Raw genomic sequence first — 26,245 nt, 5'->3', positions numbered from 1 at the left:
GGCTCAAGGGCTGGGCAGGATGGTCCCGTGGACCAGATGTGACCTGCGGGCCATAGTTTGCCCACCTCTGTTATAGATAGATCTGTCTGGAGACCTTGGTCTCTCTTATGTAAAGAAGGGTCCTGTGGAGAAAGAGAAATGTTTTCTTTTCTGTTCCTTCTGAGACGAAATTGTTCCAAAAGAGTCCTGTCCTGCCCTCCCCACATAATCAGATGGTGTTGTTTGTCTTGGAGGTGGCTGTTGAGTTGGGTTCCCATTATGGACTTGAATTTGAATCTTCATTTTTGACTGTCCTATGTATTTTGAACTCAATCGGATGCCAAGAGTTGAAGCTTCATTTCAGTTTGTTTCTGAATCAAGAGTGTGTCAAAGTAAATATAATGGTTAACGTCTGCCTCAGAAATATTCTGAGTTTTATTCCTCTGTGTGTGTGTGTGTGTGTGTGTGTGTGCGTGTGTTTAAAACTCTTCATGCAAATATTGTATTTTTATAATAATGTATTCACAGTGGATCGAGTAGCTGAAATTATAACAGAGATCCCACCTGATGAGGCAGCCCTTCCCTCTGCAGCGGAAGAGAGGATTATGGAACTGGTTTTAGGAAAGCTGCCAAGCACCACAAACAACATCAGTTCAGTAACAAAGTAAGTCAGAGTGGGATGCAATCCTTCATAACGGGGTAGAACCTTCTCTCCTAACATCTGTAAAGCACCATTGTAGTTTCCCCCTGTTAGCATGGAGGAAGGGCTCATTTGGAGCAAGTGATGAGAGCCATATACACTTAGACAGACGTCTTCAGAGTATAATGACTCTGATGAGAATTTGGACACATAGCCATATCCATTCAAAGCCTTCTGTCTTGTATGTGCATGCGCACACATGCATGCTGCCGGTGGAACAGCTGGTCAAGGAGTCTCTGCACCCTTGTATGCCACAAAGGGGGATTCATGCAGGCCCAATGCACTGATGCTGGGTTGTAGCCATGGGTGATGGGAGATCGGTGACATGATTTTCACCCTCAGAGTGCAGTGCAATAGGATTATTTCTCTATCTTGCTACAGTTTTGTACAGTGGGATATTTGAAACCCATTAGAGGCTGCAAAGTTAAATGTTACTCCCACTGAATGTTGGTGCTAAAGATATGGATGTTTAAATAACATGCCTGGGAGAGATTTTGTCTCTCACTGATATTTGTAACTTGTGAATCGCGTCTCTTGCATCACTGTGAATTTCAGGGTTTGTAATAAACCTTGAGCAAAGGGGAAGAATATCTATGAAATTTACAGAACCTCATAGAGGCCTTTGTTGTACATTTAATTACATATTTAAGAACTTGTTCCAGTGAAGCTAGCTTCTTGAGAGACTTGGAGGTGATCGATCCGTTGGTGTTTTAAGGTTCTAGTTCATAATGCTATAAATAAATTGAAGTCCAGAGCAAGTAGATGGCAATAAGAAAGTACACATTCAAAAACATGTGCCGAATGGCATTTAGACACTGAAACAGAACAGTGCTGACTGATGGTTCCACGCGTGATCATTTTGTACGGTTCTTGCATGAAGACTATAAAGCATTTAAGTGAAAAATGACATTGAGATACCTTTGGAGGGTGAGAAGAGCAGTTCCTGTGAGAGCCCTAAACATACAATCTTTGACTGTGGTGGCCACTGTTTTTCTGCCTGAGAGAGACTGGAGCAAATTCTCTTCCGACAGATCAGCTACTCTTCATATATGGCCAGGAGGAGTCACCATTGTCCAAACAAGAGGCTGACTTCCCCCTAAAGGCTGAGGTAGCCCTCTTAGCCTTTGTCAGCGGATGGAACTCTTAACTTTTTATTTTATTTTTAACTATGGAATGCTGTTCACTCACTGCCTTTCTTTCTCTAATCCAGTAGGTTTGCTCATCACCAAAACACCATGTCCCTCAAAAGAAGTTTAATTCTCTCCAGTAGACATGGAATACGTCGAAAGCTCATAAAGCAACTTGGGGAACACAAACGGGTATATCAGTGCAACATCTGCAGTAAGATCTTCCAGAACAGCAGCAACCTCAGCAGGCACATCCGGTCTCATGGTGGGTTTCCCTTCAGCTCCCTACTATGCTGTGGTTCTCTCCAGTCAGTTCAGGGGTTCAGCAGAAGAACTGAGATATTCGAGATGCAGATGTTTTTCACAGGTTCCATCATTAATTACTAGAGGGCTCCTCAATCAAACAGACAAAAGCATGATAAGATCCAGTGGCTGGAAGTTGAAGCTAGATAAATTGAGACTGGAAATAAGGTACAGACTTTCAACAGTGAGACGGTGTCATGTGTTCTCCGTCACTCTGAGTCTTTAAATCAAGATTAGTTGTCTCTCTAAAATACATGGTCTAGTTCAAGCAGGGGTTATTTGGCATGTAGAACTAAATGCAGGAATTGTGTTGGGGAAGTTCTATGTCCTGTGCTATACAGGAGATCAGACTAGTTGATCACAATGGTCCCTTCTGACTTCAGACATCAATGAATTAATCCTTTTAATGATTGAAGCTGCTCACATTTCAGCTGATTGCTAGCCTATTTGTTTGGAGCAACCTATAGAATTGTTCAGATATCACACATGGAGTTCCCAGTTGGTTACATCAGTCGCTCACTCTTTTGTTTTCTCTTGATGGATCCCTCAGGTGACAAATTGTTTAAATGTGAGGAATGTGCAAAACTGTTCAGCCGTAAAGAGAGCTTGAAGCAGCACGTTTCATATAAACACAGCAGGAATGAGGTGAGTAGAAATAACCAGATGGTTCTTCATGAGGAGAGATGAAAATGTGCTGAGAGTTCAGTGCTGATGATTGGGGTGTGTAAGTCAGTCCTGTGTGAATGGATCCCTGGTATGAATTGCCTATGGAAAAGTGCTCAGGCATTTCTTACCACAAGGAGAGTGTCACTGAATGAGAGCTAGCAGGAGACTCTGGGCAGGATCTAAAGGTGTGCTCTGACTGCTGTTCACTGTACTAAGTAGGATTGTTTCACTGTTGTCTTGTTTGCGTGTCCTCTCTGGTTATTGCCACCTGTTGTCTCTTGTTGTATGTTTAAACTGTGAGCTCCCTAGAGCAGAGAGGGTCGTGTGTGTGTGAGTATGCAGCGTTACTTGCATTGGGGCTCTGATCTTTGATTGAGGCCTCTGAATGCTACTGCAATACAATTCATAATGCTAGTAAAACCCATTAATGGCAATGAGAGTCTTTCGACTAACTTTAGTGAGTTTTGGATCAGGCCCTAAACTCTCAGATTACTGGCATCTGATGCCAAGAATATTGTGGAGCCTGACTATGAGTCAGAAAACATCTTGTTTTTCCTAAATCAAATTCTTCATTGCAGGGCTTAGAGTAGCCAAAAACACACACTCTCTGTCACCTACACACGTACATATGTGTCTTTTATAGATCAGTAAGTACAGCACCGTATTTTTTGCAGCAAGTTTAGAATTAGGAGTCATTCTTTGAAATTTAAAATGTCAAAATTCTGCGCTGAAATGTACTCAAATGTTTTGAAGAAAAATATTTCTGTTGAAGAAAATGAAATGGATGTCACAATAAAAAAGCAACCTAGAATTTTTTGCAAGCTCTTTTTCCATTGTGTATGGTTTGTGTTTCTTCTCCCTCTTTTAAATGTTTACTGTTTACAATCCTCAGGTTGACAGCGACTACAGGTACAAGTGTGCTACATGTGAAAAGGCCTTTCGGATAGAAAGTGCATTGGAATTCCACAATTGCAGAACAGGTGATGACTGCTCACCAACGTTATCTAATCTTGAATCAGCTTTCATAATTTCCCATATATGATGGCATTTACAGACCCCTCACTTAAGACTAAATGAGCGATGGAGCAGTACTGGGCCAAGAGGGCCCTTCCCCTCAGCCACTGTAGAACTTGCTCCAGATGTAGGACCTGTTTAAAAGGGGAGTCTGGCACTCAAGCAGGTGGGAGAGTGAAGAAAAAACTGTCTGCAGGAACGAAGCCAATTGGTTGGTAGCTTCTGGGACAGGAATCCACAGGGGGAGGGCCTGGACTGTGGGTAAGACCTGACGTAGCAGCCAGAGGCTCGACCCCTTTTCCTCTCCCCTTCTCTCTGACGGGGAATCACTGGACAATGCGAAGGGAGCTGGGAAGCCCTGAATGACTATCTGACTTGTTGAGAGTGTCTGAGCAACCCTCCCCGGGGAGGGAAGCAGCGTGCTGTGACCCTGCCCCAAACGGAAGAAAGAATAGGGAAGATAGGAAGTAGTCCAAGGGTGGCTGGTCTGGTGTACCAGCAAGAGGGGGGCTGAGACACTCCTCGCCCTTTTCCGCCTTGGGCTGGGACCCAGTGGAGAGGGAGGGCCCAGGTCCCTGTACCCTTCGCTCCCCCCCTTTGTCCATCTGGAAGAACCCAGCGAACACCGGAGGAAGACAGCTGTAATTCAGCTGCCAGGCCCTCAGATTGCCTGACAAGGCCATCCCATGATTTTGGAGACTGTTGAGCCATGGCCTATGGACCCCCAAGTGAAGTCTGCTACACCATAATTCATCTCTATAGCAACCAGGAGGGAAGAGTAGTCATTTCAGGCTTCACCTTCCTCACATTACAGCAGCACTGTAAAAACAAACATCTGTTACCGCATCATGGAAAACTATTCCAGGCAATTTGTACAGCAACAATTCCACCCATGCGTTGTATTTTATCTCTTTCCCTCTCTCGAATCTCACATCCCCGGCTGTGTCTCGGATATCTCCTCCCAGATATCCTACCACTTTCTCCAGCTTGCTTTTTCTAAAACTAAACTTCACACCTTTCCTCTCAGTCCATCTCTGCTTCCTCTTATCTTTATCACCATTGAAGGCTCCAGACTTGCAGCCTCCAGTTTCCCAGACTTGCACTCTTCACCTGCTTTCTCATTCCTTCTCCCAGTAAATCCAGTCTCCCACTAGGTCCTGTTGTTTCTTCCTCTGTGATATCACTAGAACTGTCCTTTCCTCTGCATCTCCTCCCTAGAGCCCTTAGTCACTCCTTGGACACAAAATATCCATCAGCCTGGAATCCTCTGGGTAATTGTTCCTCCAAGCACAACTGGAGGTAACCTTACTTAAGACTTTTCTTCCAAGGGGCAATGCTTGTATAAAAGGACAGATGGTGCCAAGACCTCCCAGTAATCTGCCTTCGTCAGTGGCAGCTCTCTCTCTCTCACAGAGTTGATCCTTTCCAAAATTAAAAACATTTTGGACCTATTGTTAACTGGCCTAATACTTCTTTCTTCTATCTTATCCCTGTGGCATCTGCAGGACCATGCAACAACCCTCAGACTTTTGAACAGCCTCTGAGTTAGGAAGAAACTTCCCCAGTAGGCCTCTTGTTGTTTAACTGTCCATTATGGGGGTTTTATGCCTTCCTCTGAAGCACCTGGTACTGTCTGTTCTTGGAAATCAGGTGTGGACTAAGTGTGCCTTTGTTCGAAGCTGGGATAGCAATTCCTATGCTACTGTGTTCCTCAGACATTGCCGCTCCAAACAGGACGTCATATTTGGGAAACCTGTGACTGAACCCAGTTTGGATAGAATTAATGAGAGTATGCCAGACTGCAGGGTCGGGGGCCTATATGAGAAACTTATTTTGCTAGAATCAATGTACATGTTAACATCTTTAATATTTACCATTGCTGAATTAACTTTGGAAGCAATTTTGGTGTGTTTTGGTGACTTCCAGATTTTCATAGCGCAAGATAAACCTGAGGGAGCAAGGGTGGAATCTCTAGTAGAGTTGCCTGTGATTGATTTTGAGGAGCAGATCTTAACCTGTCAAGATTCTAGATTGACTGATTTTATTTTATTTTTTGACAGAAGACAAATTGACAAGTAAGAACGAAAAACTCACGTTCTGCTTTCCCCAGATTCATGTGTGGTGCTTTGTAATGCCAGATCTAACTATAGAATAAATTTCTTATCATATTTTAAAAAAAATACCATTTTTATCTTAAAATAATTGCTTTATTTTCATTACCTACAGATGACAAGACATTCCAGTGTGAGATGTGTTTCAGGTTCTTTTCCACGAATAGTAACCTCTCCAAACACAAGAAGAAGCACGGGGATAAGAAATTTGCATGTGAAATCTGCAATAAGATGTTCTACCGGAAGGATGTCATGTTGGATCATCAAAGGAGACACTTGGAAGGTAAGTACACTTGGCATGAAGCTGATTGTTGCTTTTGAAGTGTCAGTTGGCTTGGGGAAATTAAGTAAATCATTCTGCATCAGTTTTCACTTGATGCTGGCTATCATTTCAAAACTAATTAGCTGATCTGGTGTAGCTTATCCTTGGGAAGGTTAGCAAATTTTTAACAATAAGGATAATGAACCATTGGAATTGATTACAGAGGGAAGTGGTAGATGCTCCATCATTTGGAGTCTTTAAATGAAGATTGGGTGTCTTTCTAGACTATATCCTATAGTTCAGTCACCAGTTGTTGGGCTACATGCATTAACTGCCTGGTGAAAATTGTGTGGTTTGTGTTGAATAGGAGGTCAGACTAGATGATCAGAATGATCTCTTGTGATGTTAAAAATCCAAGTCTTCTGAAATTTCTGTGGTAACTGAAAAGCTTGTTGGCAAAGTTGCTCTCTTTCATTGGGAATTGGACGGCAGTGAGTAAGCACAGATCCGTTCCAGAGAATAATATGGGATTATGACAATCAGTTTAACAAATAAATTGAATGCGGCACAATATGTTGCCTTACAACATTTAGAGCACTTATGAAACCAGACCAGAAGAGCTGAGCACTCACAAATCTCACTGAAGTCAGTGGGCATTGCAGGTGCCCAGCACCTTTGATAATTAAGCCGTAGCCTCTGAAGGAAATGATAGTCACAAAGGAGAGGTTAAAAATGAGAACATACAATGAAATCTGGGTATTTGTTTTAAACTACCACTAGTAGTTTTTAGGGACAAGATTGAAAGTAGTTTAGAAGTAAGGCCAGATTAAACAATCTGGGCCCTAGGCACATGACAAGAGAGGCCCCTCCTTTTGTTCTGCCCCCCATACCACAGCCCCATCCCCCACTTTGAGTGGTGTTGGGGGCAGTGGGTCTCCTCTCACCTGTCACAGAGGCTGCGCCAGTGACCTGGGGCCCCCTTCTCCCCTCGAAAGCAGCAGGGGTGGAAACAGGGGTCTTTGTTAAACATGAAGTGCCTGGGGTTGAGCGGCTGTGCATCTACAGCACCCACTGACTGACTGACTGGCTGGCAGAGTTTCTATGTTAAACTGCTCCCCACCCTAGATAAATCACCTCGCACCGGGTAGACTTTACTGAAACAAATAATGAAAGTGATTTGCTTACAATAGAAGTAGCTTTTCTCGCACTTTAAGATTGGTACAAGTAACCAACAGGAAAACAAAAATATATCTTCAACACGCCTCTCTTGTATTTCTAAGATCCCTTTCACTGCTGTAACTAAGTATTGGTTCGTTCATTCAGAGACAAAATTATGCATAGAGCACTAGTCCCCTATCTCACTGCGCTTTACAGAAACAGTGTGTATTCGACTGAAAAGGCATACAGGAGTGGAAAATGTGGTTTATTTTATTTTATTTTTTTTTGGTGGGGACTGTGACGTTAAGGGGTGAGGCGTGTGAAAAGAGAAGACTTTGAGCACAGCACCGAGAACATGGTGCGCTACAAGAAGGAACCCTCGGGATGCCCTGTGTGTGGGAAGGTAGGCTTTTTTTGCCAGTTTGTGTCAGATAGAGCTTTGCATTCAAGCTCCAGTAATCCTCCAGTCCTCACTACAGACGCACCAAGAAATACTCTGTAGCCAGCGTTCTGACAAGCTTTTCACTTAAAGCAGCATTAAACAAAACCCTAGTCCAACCTCATATTTTCCGAGGACCAGTTATAAACTGTTACGCTCCAGATTTGTCTGTTAATACAGTCTCTTTATTTGGCTTAGGTTGGAGTGAAGGGTTTGTGTTGGAGTGAGAGGAGCTGGATGTGGGCTTTGTGAGCAATTCTGCATTAGAACTGAAAGTGAGCGTGTGGCGTAGTGATGGAGGCCACGAGTGCAATTGGGCAGTGTTGGGTGGTAAAATATGCAATCCAAGATTAGTGTGAATGTGAATGGCATGGATGAGAATGTGGACTTAACTACTGTTTCCAAGATGTTAAGTGATTTGTGGTGGTGGAATTTGCACTCAAGCAACCTTATTTCTAAGTAAATGATGGGTTTTTTTACTTGGGAATAGCTAAGTGTCACTGCAGTGTCGCATATATAGAAGGGGACCACCCTTCTTAGGCAATCCTGTTTCAAGGGACCATCCCCAAATATCTCCAAATGTATTAGTTGTAATTCTACTCCACCTATATTAGATGTCCACCTCTGTTACATAACCAATCTCTGCTAATCCTTTGAGTGATTATTGATGCATAAGTGACTATGTTAACAGCTTGTGTAGCCTGGTGTGAAGTGGATGATGGGAGCTCTTACTTCTCTGAAACACAAACAAATAGGTTGCCCTGCCCAGGAACAAGTAGAGCAGTATTAAATACCTCCTAAATCTAATTGCAAATTAAGTTATGAAGAGGAGTAGCTCAGATGCCTCTTGAGGCATGACAAGAAAAATATTCTTCAGTGTTCTTCTACCCTAGGTATTTTCATGCAGGAGCAATATGAACAAACACCTCCTGACACACGGAGACAAGAAATACACCTGTGAAATCTGTGGACGTAAATTTTTCAGAGTGGACGTTCTTAGAGATCATATTCACGTCCATTTTAAGGTATTCTGTTAATATTTTGATAACTTGCATTTTTTATTGGAAACCTGTTTGAGACTACTAAGGTGGTGTGATCATGCTGGCCACGTAAGAGGGATCACATATATCTCCTTGCCCTGTCCGTACATCTCTATAAGGGTCTGTTACACCTGTTTCTCGATTCAAGCCAGAATTTGGTGTTTGGAATCTCAGAAACAAGAGTTTTGGGTTTTTTAAGGTAAATCCTTCGCAGCTTATCTTCAACTCTGTGGGTGGTTAAGTATGAGAAAAAAAACTATGAAATAGGGGAGTTGAGGGAACCGTCACTTTAAACATTAATAGCTAGGTTACATAGAGGAGGTGTTGTCTAATGGTTATGGCAAGCAACTAGAAGTTAGGAGGACAGCTTAGTTCAGGTCCCAAGATTGACCCCTGACACTCTGCCTGACCTTGGGCATGCCACTTAACCACCGTGCTTCAGTTCACCCACCTAAAGCAAAGAGAACACTTACTTCCTTTGCAAGGTGTGGCAGCTCAATTAACTAGTGTTGGTATGATCCCTTTTAGAGCTTTGGGTGGAAGCTGCTATGCGAGTGTTGGGTAGAAGTATTGATTATTATAGCAGTTGTCACACTGATCCACAGAGCACAGGCTGGTGGTCCGCAGACATGGTGCTGCTGCTCCTCCTCCTGGTTGCCAGCTGCTAAACTGCATTAAAAGGCAGCTATATACTGAATCTTTTCTTGATGTTACTTTTCCATATAAGCAATTGCTATAATTGCTACAGGGCTGTTAAGCAATTATGAACAGGAGAGGAGGCATGCCTGAAATAGTCTCTCTGCTATAATGTGGTCCATACTCTGAAAGTCTTTCAGAATCCCTGAGGTATTGCAGGATCCTCACAGGGAAACGTCTTGCCTGTTGAACTGTCTGGAGAACCCTTGTAATGCAGTTAAGAGTCAAGTGGTTTAGTGAAATGGTGCAATTTCTTTAACACAAACTGAAAGGTGTTACACTCTTCAATGGTTCCATTAAAATGGTTCTATAGATTTAACACGGCTGCGGTTGGTCCCTATTTATACTAATATTCATAAAATATGCATATATTTGGCATTTAAAAAATAACAACATTGTGTCTGTACAAACTGGGGAACTTTTGCAGGTATTTCATTATATGGGAGAATGCCTTGAATCACATTATTGTCGGCAGTTTATGTAGTTAATCAGTGTTGCAAACAGGTTGGAGATGTATTAAGTTTTGACATTAGATCTGATTAAGATGGAATCTCCTTCCCCACCCTGTATAGGACATTGCACTAATGGATGACCACCAGAGGGAAGAGTTCATTGGTAAAATCGGAATCTCATCAGAGGAAAACGATGACAACTCTGATGAAAGTGCAGATTCTGAGCCTCACAAGTATAGCTGCAAAAGGTGCCAGGTAGCTTTAAATTCTCCTTTCCAACTAAATGTGTGTGTTAGTTTCTCCTGTCAAAGAAAAAGTTGTTATAATCAGAATTTCACAGAACATTGAAAATAAGCTAAGAGAGGGCCAGTCTGATGGTCTAGCAGCAGCACAATTTGGGGGATTCAAGACCATGACCTAATTCTGGTCCTGCACTCCCACATCAGCAATGAGAGGGTGCCACACTCCTCCCTGGCATCCGACGCTAATGGAATGGCATTCATGGCCTCTGGAGCATACTTGATTGAGCCATCCACTGTGGGAGGAAGAGATGATCATCACAGGGCAGGGCTTTTGGGAGTTGGAAAGAAGTGTGTGGGGGTGGGAGTCGTGGCCAGGGGGAAAATGTCATCTTCAAGATTCTTAGAATTCTCTATCAGAGAACTGGTTGGTTGGGACAGCTAAACTGACTGAATTATTACTTATGTCAGAAAGGCAGAATGGCTTTGTCATACAAGTAATCATAATAAAGATGTGTGACCTCAGCAGTGACATGCCTCACTTTCAGCTCAGTACAGTTTAAACAGCCGAGAAGTGAAATCCCTGAGACGGTGCTTTGTGGTAACTCTTCAGGCTGCCTGTTGTCTCCTTCATGAAGAGACAATTTCTCTTGATCCTCTCCGCTTCCCCTATGAAATGGGAAAGATCCTTAGGCCTTGGCTACACTTGCGAGTTGCAGCGCTGTAAAGCCGCCCCCAGCGCTGTAACTCACTCCCCGTCCACACTGGCAAGGCATTTGCAGCGCTGTATCTCCTTGGTTGCAGCGCTGCATGTACTCCACTTCTCCGAGAGGAATACTGAGTGTGGCCACCCAATGCACTGTGAATGGCCTCCAGAAGTATTCGGCAGTATCCCACAATGCTTGTTCTAGCCACTCTGGTCATCAGTTCAAACTCTACTGCCCTGGCCTCAGGTAACCAACCATGTGACCCACTCTTTACATTCCCCGGGAATTTTAAAAATTCCCTTCCTGTTTGCTCAGCCCGGCGTGGCGTGGAGTGCTATCAGCAAATCTTTCCAGGTGACCATGCCTCCATGCGCCAAACGAGCCCCAGCATGGAGCAATGGCGAGTTGCTGGACCTCATCAGTGTTTGGGGGGAGGAAGCTGTCCAGTCCCAGCTGTGTTCCACTGTCACCTCCAGCCCACTTTCCCCAACTTCCGTGTTCTTCACGCCACCCACTGCCTCCAACACCAGTATCTTCACCACCCAACCCTGAAGACCACGACCCTTACCCTCTGCACTCAACCCCCATCACCATGCAGTATAGCTGTCCTGAAGTGCAGCACTCACTGCACAGCACACCAGACAGAACATACACAAATCTGTGATTGCACTGTTCCCCACTCCACCCCCTTTTTTCTTTTCAATAATTTTTTTTTCTTTTCAATAAATGGATTTTTTGGCTTTGAAAACATTCTTTATTATTGCATAAAGTAAAAGACTCCTTCGCCCACGAAATAAACAGGCACTGCAAGTCTGCTTGTCTGCTAAGCAGACACTGATTCCTAAAGATTGGAACTACTGCACTTCACTCCCGTGCAGGGCACCAGATATCACTGCTGGTTTTCAGCCTCAAATTGCTCCCTCAAGGCATCCCTAATCCTTGCAGCCCCGCGCTGGGCCCCTGTAATAGCCCTGCTCTCTGGCTGTGCAAATTCAGCCTCCAGGTGTTGAACCTCGGAGGTTCATGCCTGAGTGAAGCTTTCACCCCTCCCTTCACAAATATTACAGAGGGCACAGCACGCGGATATAACCGCGGGGATGCTGCTTTCGGCCAAGTCCAGCTTCCCATACAGAGATCGCCAGCGGGCCTTTAAACGGCCAAAGGCACACTCCACAGTCATTCAGCACCGGCTCAGCCTGTAGTTGAACCGTTCCTTGCTGCTGTCAAGGCTCCCTGTGTAGGGTTTCATGAGCCATGGCATTAATGGGTAAGCGGGATCTCCAAGGATCACAATGGGCATTTCAACGTCCCCTACCGTGATCTTCCGCTCTGGGAAAAAAGTCCCGGCCTGCATCTTCCTGAACAGCCAAGTGTTCCGAAAGATGCGTGCGTCATGCACCTTTCCGGGCCAGCCTGTGTTAATGTCAATGAAATGTCCACGGTGATCCACAAGCACCTGGAGAACCATAGCGAAATACCCCCTCCGATTAACTTACTCGGATCCTAGGTGGGGTGGTGCCAGAATAGGAATGTGCGTCCCATCTATCGCCCCTCCACAGTTAGGGAACCCCATTTGTGCAAAGCCATCCACTATTTCCTGCACGTTACCCAGAGTCATGGTTCTTCTGAGTAGGATGCGATTAAAGGCCTTGCAAACTTGCATCAACACGATTCCAACGGTCAACTTTCCCACTCCAAACTGGTTTGCGACTGACTGGTAGCTGTCTGGAGTTGCCAGCTTCCAGATTGCAATAGCCACCCGCTTCTCCACTGGCAGGGCAGCTCTCAATCTCGTGTCCTTGCGCCGCAGGGTGGGGGCAAGCTCCTCACACAGTCCCATGAAAGTGGCTTTTCTCATCCGAAAGTTCTGCAGCCACTGCTCGTCATCCCAGACTTCCATGACGATATGATCCCACCACTCGGTGCTTGTTTCCTGAGCCCAAAAGCGGCGTTCCACGGTGCTGAGCATGTCCGTGAATGCCACAAGCAATTTCGTGTCGTACACGTTACGCGGCTCGATAGCATCGTCGGAATCCTCACCCTCACTGTCACTTTGGATCTTAAGGAATAGTTCGACAGCCAAATGTGACGTGCTGGCGAGATTCGTCAGCGTACGCCTCAGCAGTTCGGACTCCATTTCCCGCAGACAGATCGCGCTGCACAGAAACCGTTGAAAGATGGCGCCAAAGGTGGACAGAAACAAAGAGATTTCTGGGATGCAAAGCGATGCATCACGGGGCATTGAGACAGGACCCAAAATCCCCCGCACCCACTCCCCCTTCCCACAACCCACAGCACCAGAATGGGAAAAGGTGCTCTGTGGGATAGCTGCCCCTAATGCACCGCTCCCAATAGCTCTGCAATTGCCGCAAATGTGGCCACGATAGTGCGCTGGGCAGCTGTCAGTGTGGACAGACTGCAGCGCTCTCTCTACTCAGCTGCACGAAGTCAGGTTTAACTCACAGCGCTGTACATCTGCAAGTGTAGCCAAGGCCTTAGAGTCCAAAAGCTACTCTCTCCCCTGCAGGTTTGCTCCATTGATGGCTAAGGGAGGTTGGCTGTAGCTCCCTTCAGGGCCAGAAATAATCAGAGGATTCCTAGCAGAGCAATGTGAGACTTTTTTTTTCCATCTCCAGCGGCTGAGTGAACTGCCTCTGCCGCATTCTTAGACCCCAGGAGGGGAGTATCAGCCTGCACTAGTATCCCAAACTACAGTCTCCCATGTGGAGGGACTGGTTTTGGATGTTCTTTATAGTGCTTAGTACCTCAGGTTCCAGGAAGGAGTATAGATTTCCCTGTACTCTTTGATAGTGAGGACAGTATTTCTGATTACTGGCTATTTATGCTGTAGATCCCAGTACTACATTAACTGGTCACTATTTCCTGAGAGATTTTTTTCCCGTGCGTTCACTATTGGTTCGTTCTGCAGTTAACCTTTGGCAGAGGGAAGGAGTACCTAAAACACATAATGGAGGTTCACAAGGAGAAAGGCTATGGCTGTAGCATCTGTAATCGACGATTCGCCTTGAAGGCAACTTACCATGCTCACATGGTCATTCACCGGGAGAATCTGCCTGATCCAAATGTGCAGAAGTAAGATGACATGTCTGACTAATATTGTATGAACTACTTTTTTTTTTTTTTTTGAGATCATGGTGGCTGTGCCAAATAGGGGTGCTTGGTTAGTGAGGGATAGACACACATTGACATTCTTGAGGCTTTTCTCTTTAATGTCAAGGTACCAGGAGAAATCCCTTCTTTTTTCAGTTTCTTTTGTGATATGAGTAGCTGATGTTTTCTGACATTGTTTCAGGTTTATACAGTCCTGCAGTTCTTGTGTCCCATTGAGACCTCTTGCTTCATCAAGGGTTGTAAGATCAGGTCCTCATTTACTAAAGGGGTAAAACATACCCCCAATTGTCAATATGTCATGTCATATATAGCAGGTACACCATCGGGCAGATAATAGTTCTGGATTTTTAAAGTAAAGATTTTTAATCAAATCAAAAAATGACTGTATAATTTGAGAGAGCAATACTGCCTGGCCACACTTACTTTGTGATGCACTTGTATGTTTTTTTAAGGCTTATTTTATTTAACCCTATTTTACCATACACTTATATTGCAAGGAAACCTTGCCAGTAACAATCTTTTCAAACAAATTCCAGTTGCTGATTGAGATCACTGAAACCATAGTCCTGTCAAAAAGAGAATGGCAGAGTCTGCTTCTTTTTCTGTTTCAGATACATCCACCCATGTGAAATTTGTGGAAGGATTTTTAACAGCATCGGGAATTTGGAACGACATAAGCTTATACACACAGGTAACATGATGTTGTTGTTGTTCCTTTATTATTAATATCAAAGGTTTCCTTTTCTGGATGCTTTCTGAGGCCATACTTTTACTTGTCAGGAAGAAACTGGTTATGGTAGTTTACAGTAAGAACCCATACAGTTATTGCTATTTTTATGGTTTTATGGCAGGCCAGTTTTATAAAGTGTGTGTGTATGTATGTATAAAATTGATGAGGGTAAATGATACCAGAGCATGATTTAAGAGATTCCCTGATTATATAATTTAGCTTTCATTCAATAAAAATGTTGACTCTCTACTTATCTCTGCTGAAATACTCATCCGGGCCTTCATTTCGTCTCACCTTGAGAACCGCAGTTCCTTCCAGCTCTTTGGCATCTCAAAGTGCCAGCTCTTTACTCCAGCATGTGCAGAAGGCTGCTCCCCATCTCCTCTGAGGTGGAGAAGAGCAGGTCCACATCCCTTCATCCTTAAATGACTTTGCCGGCTCCCCACTGTGCATTTCAGAATGCAGTTCAATCTAGCGCTCTTTGGTTTTTAAAAATCTCCAGTCAGACTTCTGTCCCTTGTCTCCATCTACCCCCCCCCACTTGCTCACTTAGCACCACTCACTCTTCTGTCCCTTTACACAGTCTCAGCACTGTTGATACAGAAGCATAAGTCTCTACGCTCATCATGAGATCCTTCTCTACAGCTTTCTTCCATCTCTCGCTGCCTCCGTCTTGTTTCAAAGCTCAGATGAAAACCTCTTCTCTCCCTTGCCTATTTCTCATAATTCATTTTGGGATTCAGTTTGTCTGAGAGGAGCTGTTCAGGAGACAGTTGGATTATTGCTCAGTGAATCTATTGCCAGAGGTTTGTCAGCTTTTAGCAACACACATTTTCCCCTAGAGATTCTGCTTATACTGCAATAACCTTTTTTTTTTTTTTTTTTTTTTTTTTGAAGGTGTAAAAAGTCATGCGTGTGAGCAGTGTGGAAAGTCATTTGCCAGAAAGGACATGTTAAAAGAGCACATGAGAGTCCACGATAACATCCGAGAATACCTGTGTGCGGAATGTGGTAAAGGTACAGACATCGCCTTTGAATTAGACATTTTGTTTGTTACATTTCCCATATTAAAACCAATAGCTTCATTAAATACCAGGAAAGTCCTCAAAGTAATGAGTCTTGAATAGGAAGCCATGCTGATCAGGATGTTAGGGGCCTGCCTTAATTATACATCCATCAGTTCCCTGGCCTGCAGCAAGCAAACCTGACTTCTAAAGTTCTTCATCTGTGCTGCTGCTAATTTCAGGAACGCTTGCCTGCCTGACTTCCATCGCATTTACATCCCAGAAAAGAGTCAGAAAGAACACAGTTTAACTGTGCGTTCTAGGCTGAGTTTTCAGGACTTAGCAGTTAGAATAAACATTTTTCTTTACTTTGTTACTTGAACAACCTTGAACTGAAATCCCTGCAAGACACTAATATGGTGCCTTAGATTATGTTCTTGTCAAATTCCCTGTCTCTCCGTGCTTTTCTCTTACCCTCCTTAGTGATTGTTTAAATGTTTTTCATAGATTTTTTTTTTTTAACATAAAAAACCCAAACCCACTATTTAAAGAGCATTTCTAGATCACCTATGGGCATTCGTGGACATCTTCTATTAGGGATGAAGTTAGGATCATCTGTTTGAAACATGCTCATCTTGAGTCCTTACTCAGGGTGGGGGGTGAAGGGTAATGCAGATGAATTTTCCCACCATGTCTTCAGTTACATCTTCATGGCTCACAGGAATGAAGACAAAACATGCTCTGCGTCACCACATGAAACTCCACAAAGGGATTAAGGAATATGAATGCAAGGAATGCCATCGTAAATTCGCACAGAAGGTCAACATGCTGAAGCACTACAAAAGGCACACAGGTGAGAGCAACCCAGAGGACCAGTCATCCTGCAGAAATCACACTTAATCAGTTAAATGGTTGTTTTGGAAATATGACATTACCCTGCGCTGAATAGTCAAAGAGCATGAGCAACACAGTTAAAAAGAATATGCATATACTGTATTTTAAAAGGTGTGAAGACTTTGGCCTCTCATGAGCAGAGACCTGCCCACTATGTCATGGTTTGTTTTTTTAACATAGACCATTGGGTGTAGGATACGCTTTTTGTCTCAAATTAGGGTTTGAACTCTGATCCCCAGACGAACATCTCACCCACTGCACCAGCTCCCATTAGTGCCTGCATTTCCTACAGTACTTTTGCAAACAATGGAAAAAGTGGCTAGTGAAACTGATTTTTCATAACCTAAGATTCATAATTGTACCAGGTACCTTAATCTATTATCACTCCAGTTTTAAATGTAATCTCTCCATATAGGAATCAAAGATTTTATGTGTGAGCTCTGTGGGAAGACATTTAGTGAGAGAAACACAATGGAGACCCATAAACTGATTCATACAGGTAAGTGCACTAATGCAATGTATTGAAAGACAACAGCTTGACATTCTGCTTCAAGCAATCCTGAGTCCGCATTCTGCACTACGTAATTAAAAAAAAATGTGTTCCTCTTAATGCACTATTACAATATTCACCTTTAGGGATATCTACTAACTCCTTTTCATTTCATTTGCCACCAGTTGGGAAACAATGGACGTGTTCAGTCTGTGATAAAAAGTACGTCACTGATTACATGCTTCAGAAGCACATCCAGTTAACTCACGATAAGGTAGAAGCTCAGAGTTGTCAGCTCTGTGGGACAAAGGTTTCTACCAGAGCTTCAATGAGTCGACACATGAGGCGCAAACATCCAGAGGTGAGATCTGTGGCAGATGGATTGTGGCTTATTATAAATTCACTTGGCGTAGCTATGACTTCAAGTGAGTCATCTACTTCCTCCTCCTTGCATTCTGGCAGGACTGATCTTGGTTATTTGTAGACCAAGTGTCTGTGTTAGGCTTGATTTTCTGCATTAATGGCAATTCCACAACCCCTTGCCCCTCTGTTTGTGTTCCTTCTAATTGCTGATTCATAAACATTTAATAATTCCTTTTTCCTATTAATTCAGCTAATTTTTTCTGCTGCATCTTAACTCCGTATTTTTCTGTTTTGTCCTCATCAACTAGTGTGGATAATTGATCCCCGTTCCTTTTATGGCATCCCTTGTTGACAGCTATCATGTCTTCCCTCAGAATTCCTTTTATCTAGCTCAGCTATGACCTGCTCTACTAACTTTTCCCTTGGAGATCTTACTTTATAAACCGTTTATCACTATTGCTCTTCCTTGATCTCTTCTGTTTCCCAGTGAAGGTGGGGAAACAAAATAAGGGGCAAAACTCTTGCCCTCTCTCTTTTGCATTAAAACCAAGCTGAGTAATAAAGTACCTGAAATGTGGAGAGCTGGTTGTTTCAGATCTTCAGTGAACTGAGATGTATAGATCCTGTTGTATACAGTGGAGCACGCCACACTCAGAGATTTGTAGTTCAGGGGCACTGTAATTTTTGTTGCTCACTGAACCATCAGGGCTGGTAAATGTGGGTTTGTCTTCTCCTGAAGTCCTCCAGTTTTAATGGGGTATTGTCTAGGAAGCAAGGATGAAAAGATGGACTGCAGCTGCTGTTATGTTTAAACTAAATTTCCAGCGGTGTGGTCACTTTGTTCACATGGCAGTATAGTGACCCATATATTATGCTTATTTTTTCCCACAGAAAGCAATGAGATTTTATGGAAACTAAATGTTATGGAATTGGTTGCTGTGGTGTCAGTGAGAGGAAGGAAGATTATATACCATAAGATTATTATTATCAATGAAAGTAAAACACATTAAACCTATTATATTGATTAATCAAATCAATTAAAACGCGTTCGGTTGCATGATCCTGTCTTGTGATGTTACTTGTCAGTGGAGCTCTCCATTGCTGTTCTGTACTGGCCATAATTTATCAAGCTGACCAAGATCTGTTTATCTGTAGGTTCTTTCAGTTAGAATTGACGATTTAGAGCAGCTCCCAGAAGCTACCACCATTGATGCCTCCTCTATTGGGATTGTTCAGGTAAACTAACCGTGGTAGAATCCTAAATTCTTCTGTGGCTTTGGGTCCTTGCCATTCACATGTTGTTTCCATGGCACTGAATGACATACACCATGGCATCCACCATCACTGGTGAGTGACCCCGGATAAAATTGGAACCTGCTCATGAATGCTGGGGTTGGATTCAGGATCCTGTATGCACTATGGGCAAGTGTTTTGCATTTGTCCCAGGCTTAGTCTTAACTGAGGATGAACAAACTTCTTTTTCTGAAGGTGGAAAAACAGGTTTGAAAACTTTACTCAAACACTGTAGCTTATTGTTACGGTAGTGCCTAGAGACTCCAGTGGGGTTTGGGTTTGTGCTCTGTTTATAGAGATAGTGAAAAAAGAAGCAGAGAGAAAATGCAGTGGAAAAATGGAGCAGAGAGTGGGAAGAGTTAACAAACATTATTATTAAGCGTTTCGGTACTGTCATTGTGTTTGACTCTGTGTTGAATAGATCAGAGACAGGGGCCCTGCTCTCAAGGCTCAGACCTGTGATGATCAGACTGTGAAAGAAGCATCACAGGGCAGATTTGAGCTGGGGCTTTATAGGCCTTGTGGAAGAAGTGTGCTTTATGGAGGGACAGTAAAGAGAAGAGATTGATCAGATCGGAAGCAGGATTCTGAAGAGGAAAACAGAAGGTGAAGCCCTGGTCTTACTGAAGTTAATGGAAAAACTCCCATTGACTTCAACTGAGCCAGGGTTTCAGAGAGGAGTAGGAGAAGGAAATGAAAGAGGGATGTTAAGTGCTCAGGTAGAGCAACAGGGAGCAGGTGAGCTTGAGTAGTAAGAGATGTAATGGTCAGGGCGCAATGCTAGGCAGAAGGTGATGACAGGGAGCTTTAATTTTATGTTAAGTGAGCAGAAGGCAGTGGAGGGATTCAAAGAGGCAACAAACATGATCAGACTGTCTGAAAAATGGAGCAGTGAGGGGACCAGCAAAAACTCCAAGAAAAAAATAGAGTGACAAATAGAAGAGGGGAGTGGGCAGAGTGAAAAACAAATCCAGAATGAGTGTGAAAGACTGTGTCGAGAGGAAGAAAAATTCTAAGGAAAACCAGATTTTGTGCCTACTGTAAATAAGGGTTATGTCCTTTGCAAATATCTTAACTGTGTTCAGCATGGTTGGTGGGGAATGCATTTTTCAGTGACTCAGCTCAGCTGGTGTAGGTCATCTTTTTGACTGCACTACAGAGATGCTAATAACCTCTCTGCTTTGTGGTGTAGTGGGGGTACTGGTATTGTAAAGAGTTAATTACAGGGAGAAAAACCATTCCCTCAAATCTGGTCATCTTCACCTGGGGATGGACAGAAAACCAACCTCTGGTGACACACTCAGATCTATGCTGAGCTAAATGACTTGAGTAGCGACATTCAGTTGTACTGCAAACTCTCTTCTTGTAGCCTGAGTTAACCCTGGAACAGGGAGAGTTACCCGAAGGCAAGCATATGAAAGCTTCTAAACGTGGCCATAAGCGAAAGCAGAAGCCGGGTGAAGAGGAGGAAGTGCAAGTGCCTGAGGACCCTGCCTTCAATGAATACACAGAGAAAGAACCTGAATTCACAGGGAATGTGGGAGATGAAACCAATTCAGCTGTACAGAGTATTCAGCAGGTGAGTTCCCATGAAAAGCTACTGGACAGACATTGCAACAGGGGTTGATGGTGTTGGAATCCTAAGGCCTAATGTGAATGAGCTAGAGATTTAAAGCTGAAGGTAGAAATCACAATTGAAAGAGATATAGAAAGCTGGGGAAGGAAGAGGGATCTATTTAATCCCCTCCACTTCCGCTAAACTCCTTATCTTCATTTCAGCCCATTTGGTGCCACTGCCTCTTGCTGAAGCTGTGCTTGCAAGTTTGGAATTAATTCAGTGAATCGGTATCAATATTACATTTGTCTCTAGCTTGTTAGCTGCTTTCTTCCGCTTACAGCAGCAGATTCCCTTCAGCACGATATCCATGGCCAGCAGTAGGGGCACCAAAATGGTCTGCAGCCAGCTAACATGTTTTATTTCAGAGAGCCAAACAGAAGGTTGAGGTTTTATTTCTGTTTTTCCTTAGGTGGTGGTGACCCTTGGCGACCCAAACGTCACGGCCCCTTCTAGTTCTGTTGGGTTGACAAATATTACCGTCACCCCGATTACCACGGCAGCCGGAACCCAATTTACCAACCTCCAGCCAGTGGCTGTGGGCCACCTGACTGCTCCTGAACGCCAGTTACAGCTCGACAATTCAATCCTTACTGTGACATTCGATACGGTCAGTGGTTCTGCCATGCTGCACAATCGCCAAAACGATATTCAGATACAGCCGCAGCCAGAGGCCGCCAATCCCCAGTCTGTGGCCCATTTCATAAACCTGACAACCCTGGTGAACTCCATTGCTCCTCTAGGGAACCAGATCGCAGAGCAGCATCCGCTGACATGGAGGGCAGTGCCTCAGCCCGATGTCCTGCCGCCCCAGTCGCAGCAAGCACAACAGCAGTCAGGACAGCCGCAAGTTCAAACAGAGCAGCAACAGCAGATGTACAGCTACTGAGTGATACTTGGCAAGGCTGGAGAAGGACTGGACTCTGAGACAATTTTTAAAAAAAGTGGGAAACGATAAGTGAATGGTTTGCTGGATACCAAACAGAGATGGGAAAATGTTTATACAATGAAATGTAAACTAAAATTGGCATAGCACCCTGCAACGCTGTGGTCTTGAAATTCACACACTATTTCTAAACGCAGCACCGCCTAGCAGTCTCGTTCTAAATTCAGCACCCCAGTGTGGTGGTGTGTTTTGTGCAGTGCTGGTTCTGGGTTTTGACCAGAGCATCGCAATAGACCTTACACAAAGAGGGGAAATCACAAATAGTACATACGACTAACCCCTCAGCCATACAATTTAATTGTTTTCCAGTCTGGAAGGAATGTATACACTGAGCTGGGGTTCACTGGTTGTCACCTTCTAGAGACTGAAATGTAAAGATATAATTGAACCCCCAAAAAAGGATTGTCTTGCTTTTTCCATTCTTAGAAGGTCTTGTATCTCTGGTAAAGTAAGGGTGAGGGTTTGGGGCTGGAAGTGGGGGAAAGTCTATGGGGTAAAAGAAAATGTACCCAATTTCACAAAGTATTTCCATTGTGGTGATGGAAAAATCTTTTATCAGTAAAACATGTCAGTGCTACCTGAAGCAAATAGTCAGTCTGATGTTAAAACAACTTTACTAGAAGACCATAAAAGTTGTTTGAATCAAACCGGTTATGAGCTGAAACCATAATGTGATAAAATTTTATGTAATTTTGTCAAAATTGCTCTTTCAATATTGCTTTTAGCTAGGAGGCTTGAAGAGCAATCAGTCCCCTTTGATCAAGTTCAGGATGTGAATTTACCAATTAGTCTTCTTTCATCATGTAATAAACATTTGAGAAAGTAATTTTTTATATAGCCTTTGTATTTCACTGTGTGTTCTTGGTGGATATTTACGTATTAACGGCTGGTCTGACTTAGTTCCATGTATCTTTTCATCTCCTTATTCTTCTGCATGGCAGAACTAGTGTGTGGATTCTGCTTGTAGAACTTCCAAATCTCATAGCCACACACTGGCTGTCATGAAGTCATAAAGTGCAATGTCTAACATTCTTGTATACTGCCACAAGGAGGCACTCTGAGCCAATGGATATAGGCCTGCCTGGATATATGACCCATCTATGCTGAGACTGTCATTTCCAATGTCTGATAAGCTGTATCCTCCATATCTTCTGTTTGTGCCAGTGTGCAGTCTGGATTGTTGCATATCAAAATGACGATGATATCCTCCCACACAAAGGACAAAGCACTGCTGTTGTCAAAGAGCAGTGAACAGTAAAAGTTGCTCTCTGCCACTGGACACCTGAAAGGCAAATTTTCCAAACCAGCAATGGATGAAGAAAAAGTTCCTTTGCTGCATTACAAACAGAGGCACTCAAACTTGCTAAGAGGGATATTCCTTCATACGGCAATTGCTGCACTTCACAATGGAGACCGACTGATGTTAATGAAAAGCCTATCTGTGCCTAACATATTAATGAAAATGTTCAATTTGTAAACAAAAACGTGATGAGGAATGAGTTAAACTTGAAAGTGTGTGTCAGCAAGATCTACCTCACCCTTAGAGAATGAATTATAGTATCCACAGAAGAATAATTCTACTTAGAAACAAAAACAGATCCCTCAGACGTATGAATGCCTGGAAATGGATAGTTAAGGGATGTGCAACCACTTTGCTCATTATTAATTATCTGTATTGTAGCATTGTCCAGAGGCCTGAAATAGGAGTGGGACCCTGTCGTGTCAAGCTCTGTACAAACATTCAGCAAAGAGTCCTTGCCCCAAGGGGCTCACAACAAAAATAAAATTCAGAACCATATATTCTATTGCCCCATGCAAATTACACCTTCCCACACATTCTAAATTATGCACCCTTGTTGTGGTCTGAAATAATAACAGTGTTAGCGAGATAAAGAAGAAATAACATTCTGTTTAATTAGAACTGAAGATTTCAAAACTAACAAATCCTGCATCTTGGCAGGGTGTTAGACTAGATCAGCATTTCTCAAATGCGGCCACAGCCTCCTGGGCAATGATTGGGGGAGGGGGCAAAGCAGCAGCCTCCCCCTCCCCCTCCCCCCCATCCACCCCCAGCAGGGGTTGGGCCCTGTCCTCTTCTGCAGACACAAATGCTGGAGGAGCAGGCAGCCAGTGAGTTCCCCACCTGGGGGGGAGGGGGTCAGGTTTCAGCCCTGGAGTGGTGGCCAGCAGCGGGGCTCCAGACTGCAGTGACAGGCTCCTTACCCCAGCTGCAGTGCTTCAGGCTCTGTCTCCGGGCCCCATCCCCTAGGCGCGGGGCTTCAGGCTCCATCCCCCAGCCATATGATGACAGACTCCAGCCCCAGGCCCAGCACCCCTCCCTCATCACCCTTGTGTCCCACTGCCTTCTCTGGCTCAGGGCTTCAGCCACACTGGGGCAGGCTCCAGCCCTGGGCTTATCCCCTATGACCCCTGGCCTTCGCTGCCTCCTCTAGCCCTAGGCTTCAGCCACGCAGCAGTTGTCGGACACTGGCCCCTGCTGCCTTCCTATCCACCTCCCCATTCGGGGCTTAATTTGTCCCCAGGCTTACCAGGGTTGAATAATCTGCAGTGAAAATGCTATTTGTATGTTTGTTAATATCACTTTTCACAGCAAAATTAGCTGCTAGCTGGGAGGCTGTGATATTAACATACAAGCATCACTTTTCATAGCAGCAGACTTACTAGACTTAAGTCTAAAATCAACAAAGCAAAAGGGACAACAGAAAAGACAAGAATGTGCAAAGCACCTTATTTGTATTTCTATTCTGTTTAGACCCAGTAAAGAATAGAGACAACTGTACATTATTTTTATTATTGAGTCTGCAAAAAAAAGCCAACCCTACATAAGTGAATTACATACACATGTCCAAATCAGTGTACATATTTGTTTTTCCTAAAGTTAATTAAGTATTTTAGGAAAAATTGACAAGAATGGCTGCCACCACCAAGAGTTGGTGGCTGCACTCTGAGGCCACCAAAAAAATCGTTATGAGAATCCCTGGATTAGATGACCCTTGCTGTCCCTTCTAACCCTTATGGTTCTATGATTCTGTGCCCCAGGGTACATTTGCTTATGTTGGAACTCAGTTTTCTGCAAAAAGAACAGGAGTACTTGTGGCACCTTAGAGACTAACAAATTTATTTGAGCATAAGCTTTCATGGGCTACAGCCCACTTCTTAGGATGCATAGAATGGAACATACAGTACGAAGATATATATAACATCTTAAGAGTTTGTATGGCAACTTCCACCTTTTCATGTTCTCTGTATGTATATATATCTTCATACTATATGTTCCATTCTATGCATCCGATGAATTGGGCTGTAGCCCACAAAAGCTTATGCTCAAATAAATTTGTTAGTCTCTAAGGTGCCACAAGTACTCCTGTTCTTTTTGCGGATACAGATTAACACGGCTGCTACTCTGAAACCAGTTTTCTGCAAGTGTGTTGTGCTGATTGAAAGTGTTTTTGAGAGAGAGAGAGCGAGCGAGCGCACTGGCAAAAAAAAAATTGTGGCGGAGAGAAATCATTATGGAGTTACAAAATGTGTTGCTATATGTTGGTGTAAAGTTAACTGGTACATTTGACCTAAATTTACTAACAAACGTATGTATAGCTTTTAAAAAAGTGTACTATATGTTAGAGCCATATCAGACTGAAAATAGACCTCTTGATAAGGAAATGTTTGGGGGGGGCGTTTCTTTTTTCATTTTCCTAGAAATATGTTTTCAACTTTATATGTATTTATGCAAAGTGAAATTTGGCTGGGAGGTGTAAGTTCATCAGATGGCAGTAAGTAAAAGGAGTATGTGGCATGAGTGTGTATTTAGTTTTTCATTTCTCCAGAGCCTAGTAGATTGGTGTTTCTTCAATATAAATAATGAGGAAAGTGGCTTCATCCCTTAACTGTTCATTCCCAGACTATCATATTTGAGGATTTTTGAAGCAGAAGCATTATAATACAGGTGCAGTGGGACAGGATAGGCTCTATTGCTAAATGCTTTCAAAATCAACTCATTCCTGCTGTAGTTTGTTGTTTGTGAATTTCCCTGCTTTTTTCTCCTTTAAGTGCCAAATGTTGAAAGAGGGTTAATGTTTATATGGTTTGCAATAGAGAGAGCCCTACTGAGACAGATTTTATGAGGACCAATGAAACAGAGCTGCTTTTCTCTGGATGTTAGCAAGGCCATAGAAGGAGAGTCCAGGGTGTGGAAGAGTTCCCTGTGGGCGGGATCAGAATGGGTACAGTGGAGAAGGAAAGGCTTTTATCTGTGTGATCATATAATGAATGTTTGCATGCCACCCATTTATTTGATCTACTGTAATCATATCAAAAGAAATGTCTCTTTTGATCCTCTAATAGCCTTCCCCTAACCCTAAAATACTAAAAGGCATTTCACCGCAGGAGAACAAAAAGAAAAACATTGAAGTTCCTTGACCAGGCCACTTTGAAGAGATTATGAGCTAAAAAAGTATTAGAAAGTTTTTCAAAAATTAAACTTCAGCTACATTTTTCAGAGCACCACAACTTTAAAATTGTTCTACTTGGGTCAGTATACTGCCAACATCATATTTATCAGAGTATTTCTCTTAATTTTTTTCACTAAACTTCCCCCCAAAAAGCCATGTACCCAGGGTGAGATGCCACGTGTGGAACTGCAGCACAATTTATGTCTTTTTGGAGAAGTTGGGGGTGGAGGATCTTAAAAATGAGCTGATCTTGGAGAGCTAGTGAGTGCTGCAGCTTCACAACTGCTCTCCCTGTGAAAACATGTCCTTCGCAATGCTGCCTCAGGACTGGCCTGCTTTTACCTTTTTTCCACAGAGTTTGTCAAGGATTTTTCTTTAATACTTTGGCCCAATATGAGGAACTTGCTTATCTG

The 26,245-nt window shown here is 43.4% G+C and overlaps 1 protein-coding gene across 8 annotated transcripts in view; it reads left to right on the top strand.

Moving 5' to 3' along the window:
* The window catches only part of PRDM15 (PR/SET domain 15), a 49,535-nt gene extending 27,342 nt beyond the window's left edge, over nucleotides 1–22,193 (top strand). For 4 of the 8 annotated variants that reach the window (XM_034753262.1, XM_034753225.1, XM_034753270.1 and 1 more), the window contains 17 exons: nucleotides 508–643; nucleotides 1,890–2,071; nucleotides 2,660–2,754; nucleotides 3,668–3,755; nucleotides 6,016–6,183; nucleotides 7,629–7,723; nucleotides 8,653–8,784; nucleotides 10,068–10,202; nucleotides 13,823–13,986; nucleotides 14,637–14,716; nucleotides 15,653–15,772; nucleotides 16,481–16,612; nucleotides 17,069–17,152; nucleotides 17,329–17,504; nucleotides 18,662–18,742; nucleotides 20,169–20,378; nucleotides 20,827–21,303. In XM_034753262.1, coding sequence (XP_034609153.1) covers nucleotides 508–643; nucleotides 1,890–2,071; nucleotides 2,660–2,754; nucleotides 3,668–3,755; nucleotides 6,016–6,183; nucleotides 7,629–7,723; nucleotides 8,653–8,784; nucleotides 10,068–10,202; nucleotides 13,823–13,986; nucleotides 14,637–14,716; nucleotides 15,653–15,772; nucleotides 16,481–16,612; nucleotides 17,069–17,152; nucleotides 17,329–17,504; nucleotides 18,662–18,742; nucleotides 20,169–20,378; nucleotides 20,827–21,303 — 2,555 coding nt within the window. Of the gene's footprint in view, nucleotides 1–507; nucleotides 644–1,889; nucleotides 2,072–2,659; nucleotides 2,755–3,667; nucleotides 3,756–6,015; nucleotides 6,184–7,628; nucleotides 7,724–8,652; nucleotides 8,785–10,067; nucleotides 10,203–13,822; nucleotides 13,987–14,636; nucleotides 14,717–15,652; nucleotides 15,773–16,480; nucleotides 16,613–17,068; nucleotides 17,153–17,328; nucleotides 17,505–18,661; nucleotides 18,743–20,168; nucleotides 20,379–20,826 lie in introns of all 8 variants that reach the window. The other 4 variants (XM_034753290.1, XM_034753234.1, XM_034753244.1 and 1 more) reach the window with 4 other exon arrangements.
* The last annotated feature ends 4,052 nt before the right edge of the window (nucleotides 22,194–26,245 follow it).

The sequence above is a fragment of the Trachemys scripta genome, chromosome 1 (assembly GCF_013100865.1).
Source record: "Trachemys scripta elegans isolate TJP31775 chromosome 1, CAS_Tse_1.0, whole genome shotgun sequence".
In the NCBI taxonomy this organism is placed as follows: Eukaryota; Metazoa; Chordata; order Testudines; family Emydidae; genus Trachemys; species Trachemys scripta.
Note: the sequence above shows the minus strand (reverse complement) of the source record. Positions and strands in the feature narration are given on the sequence as shown.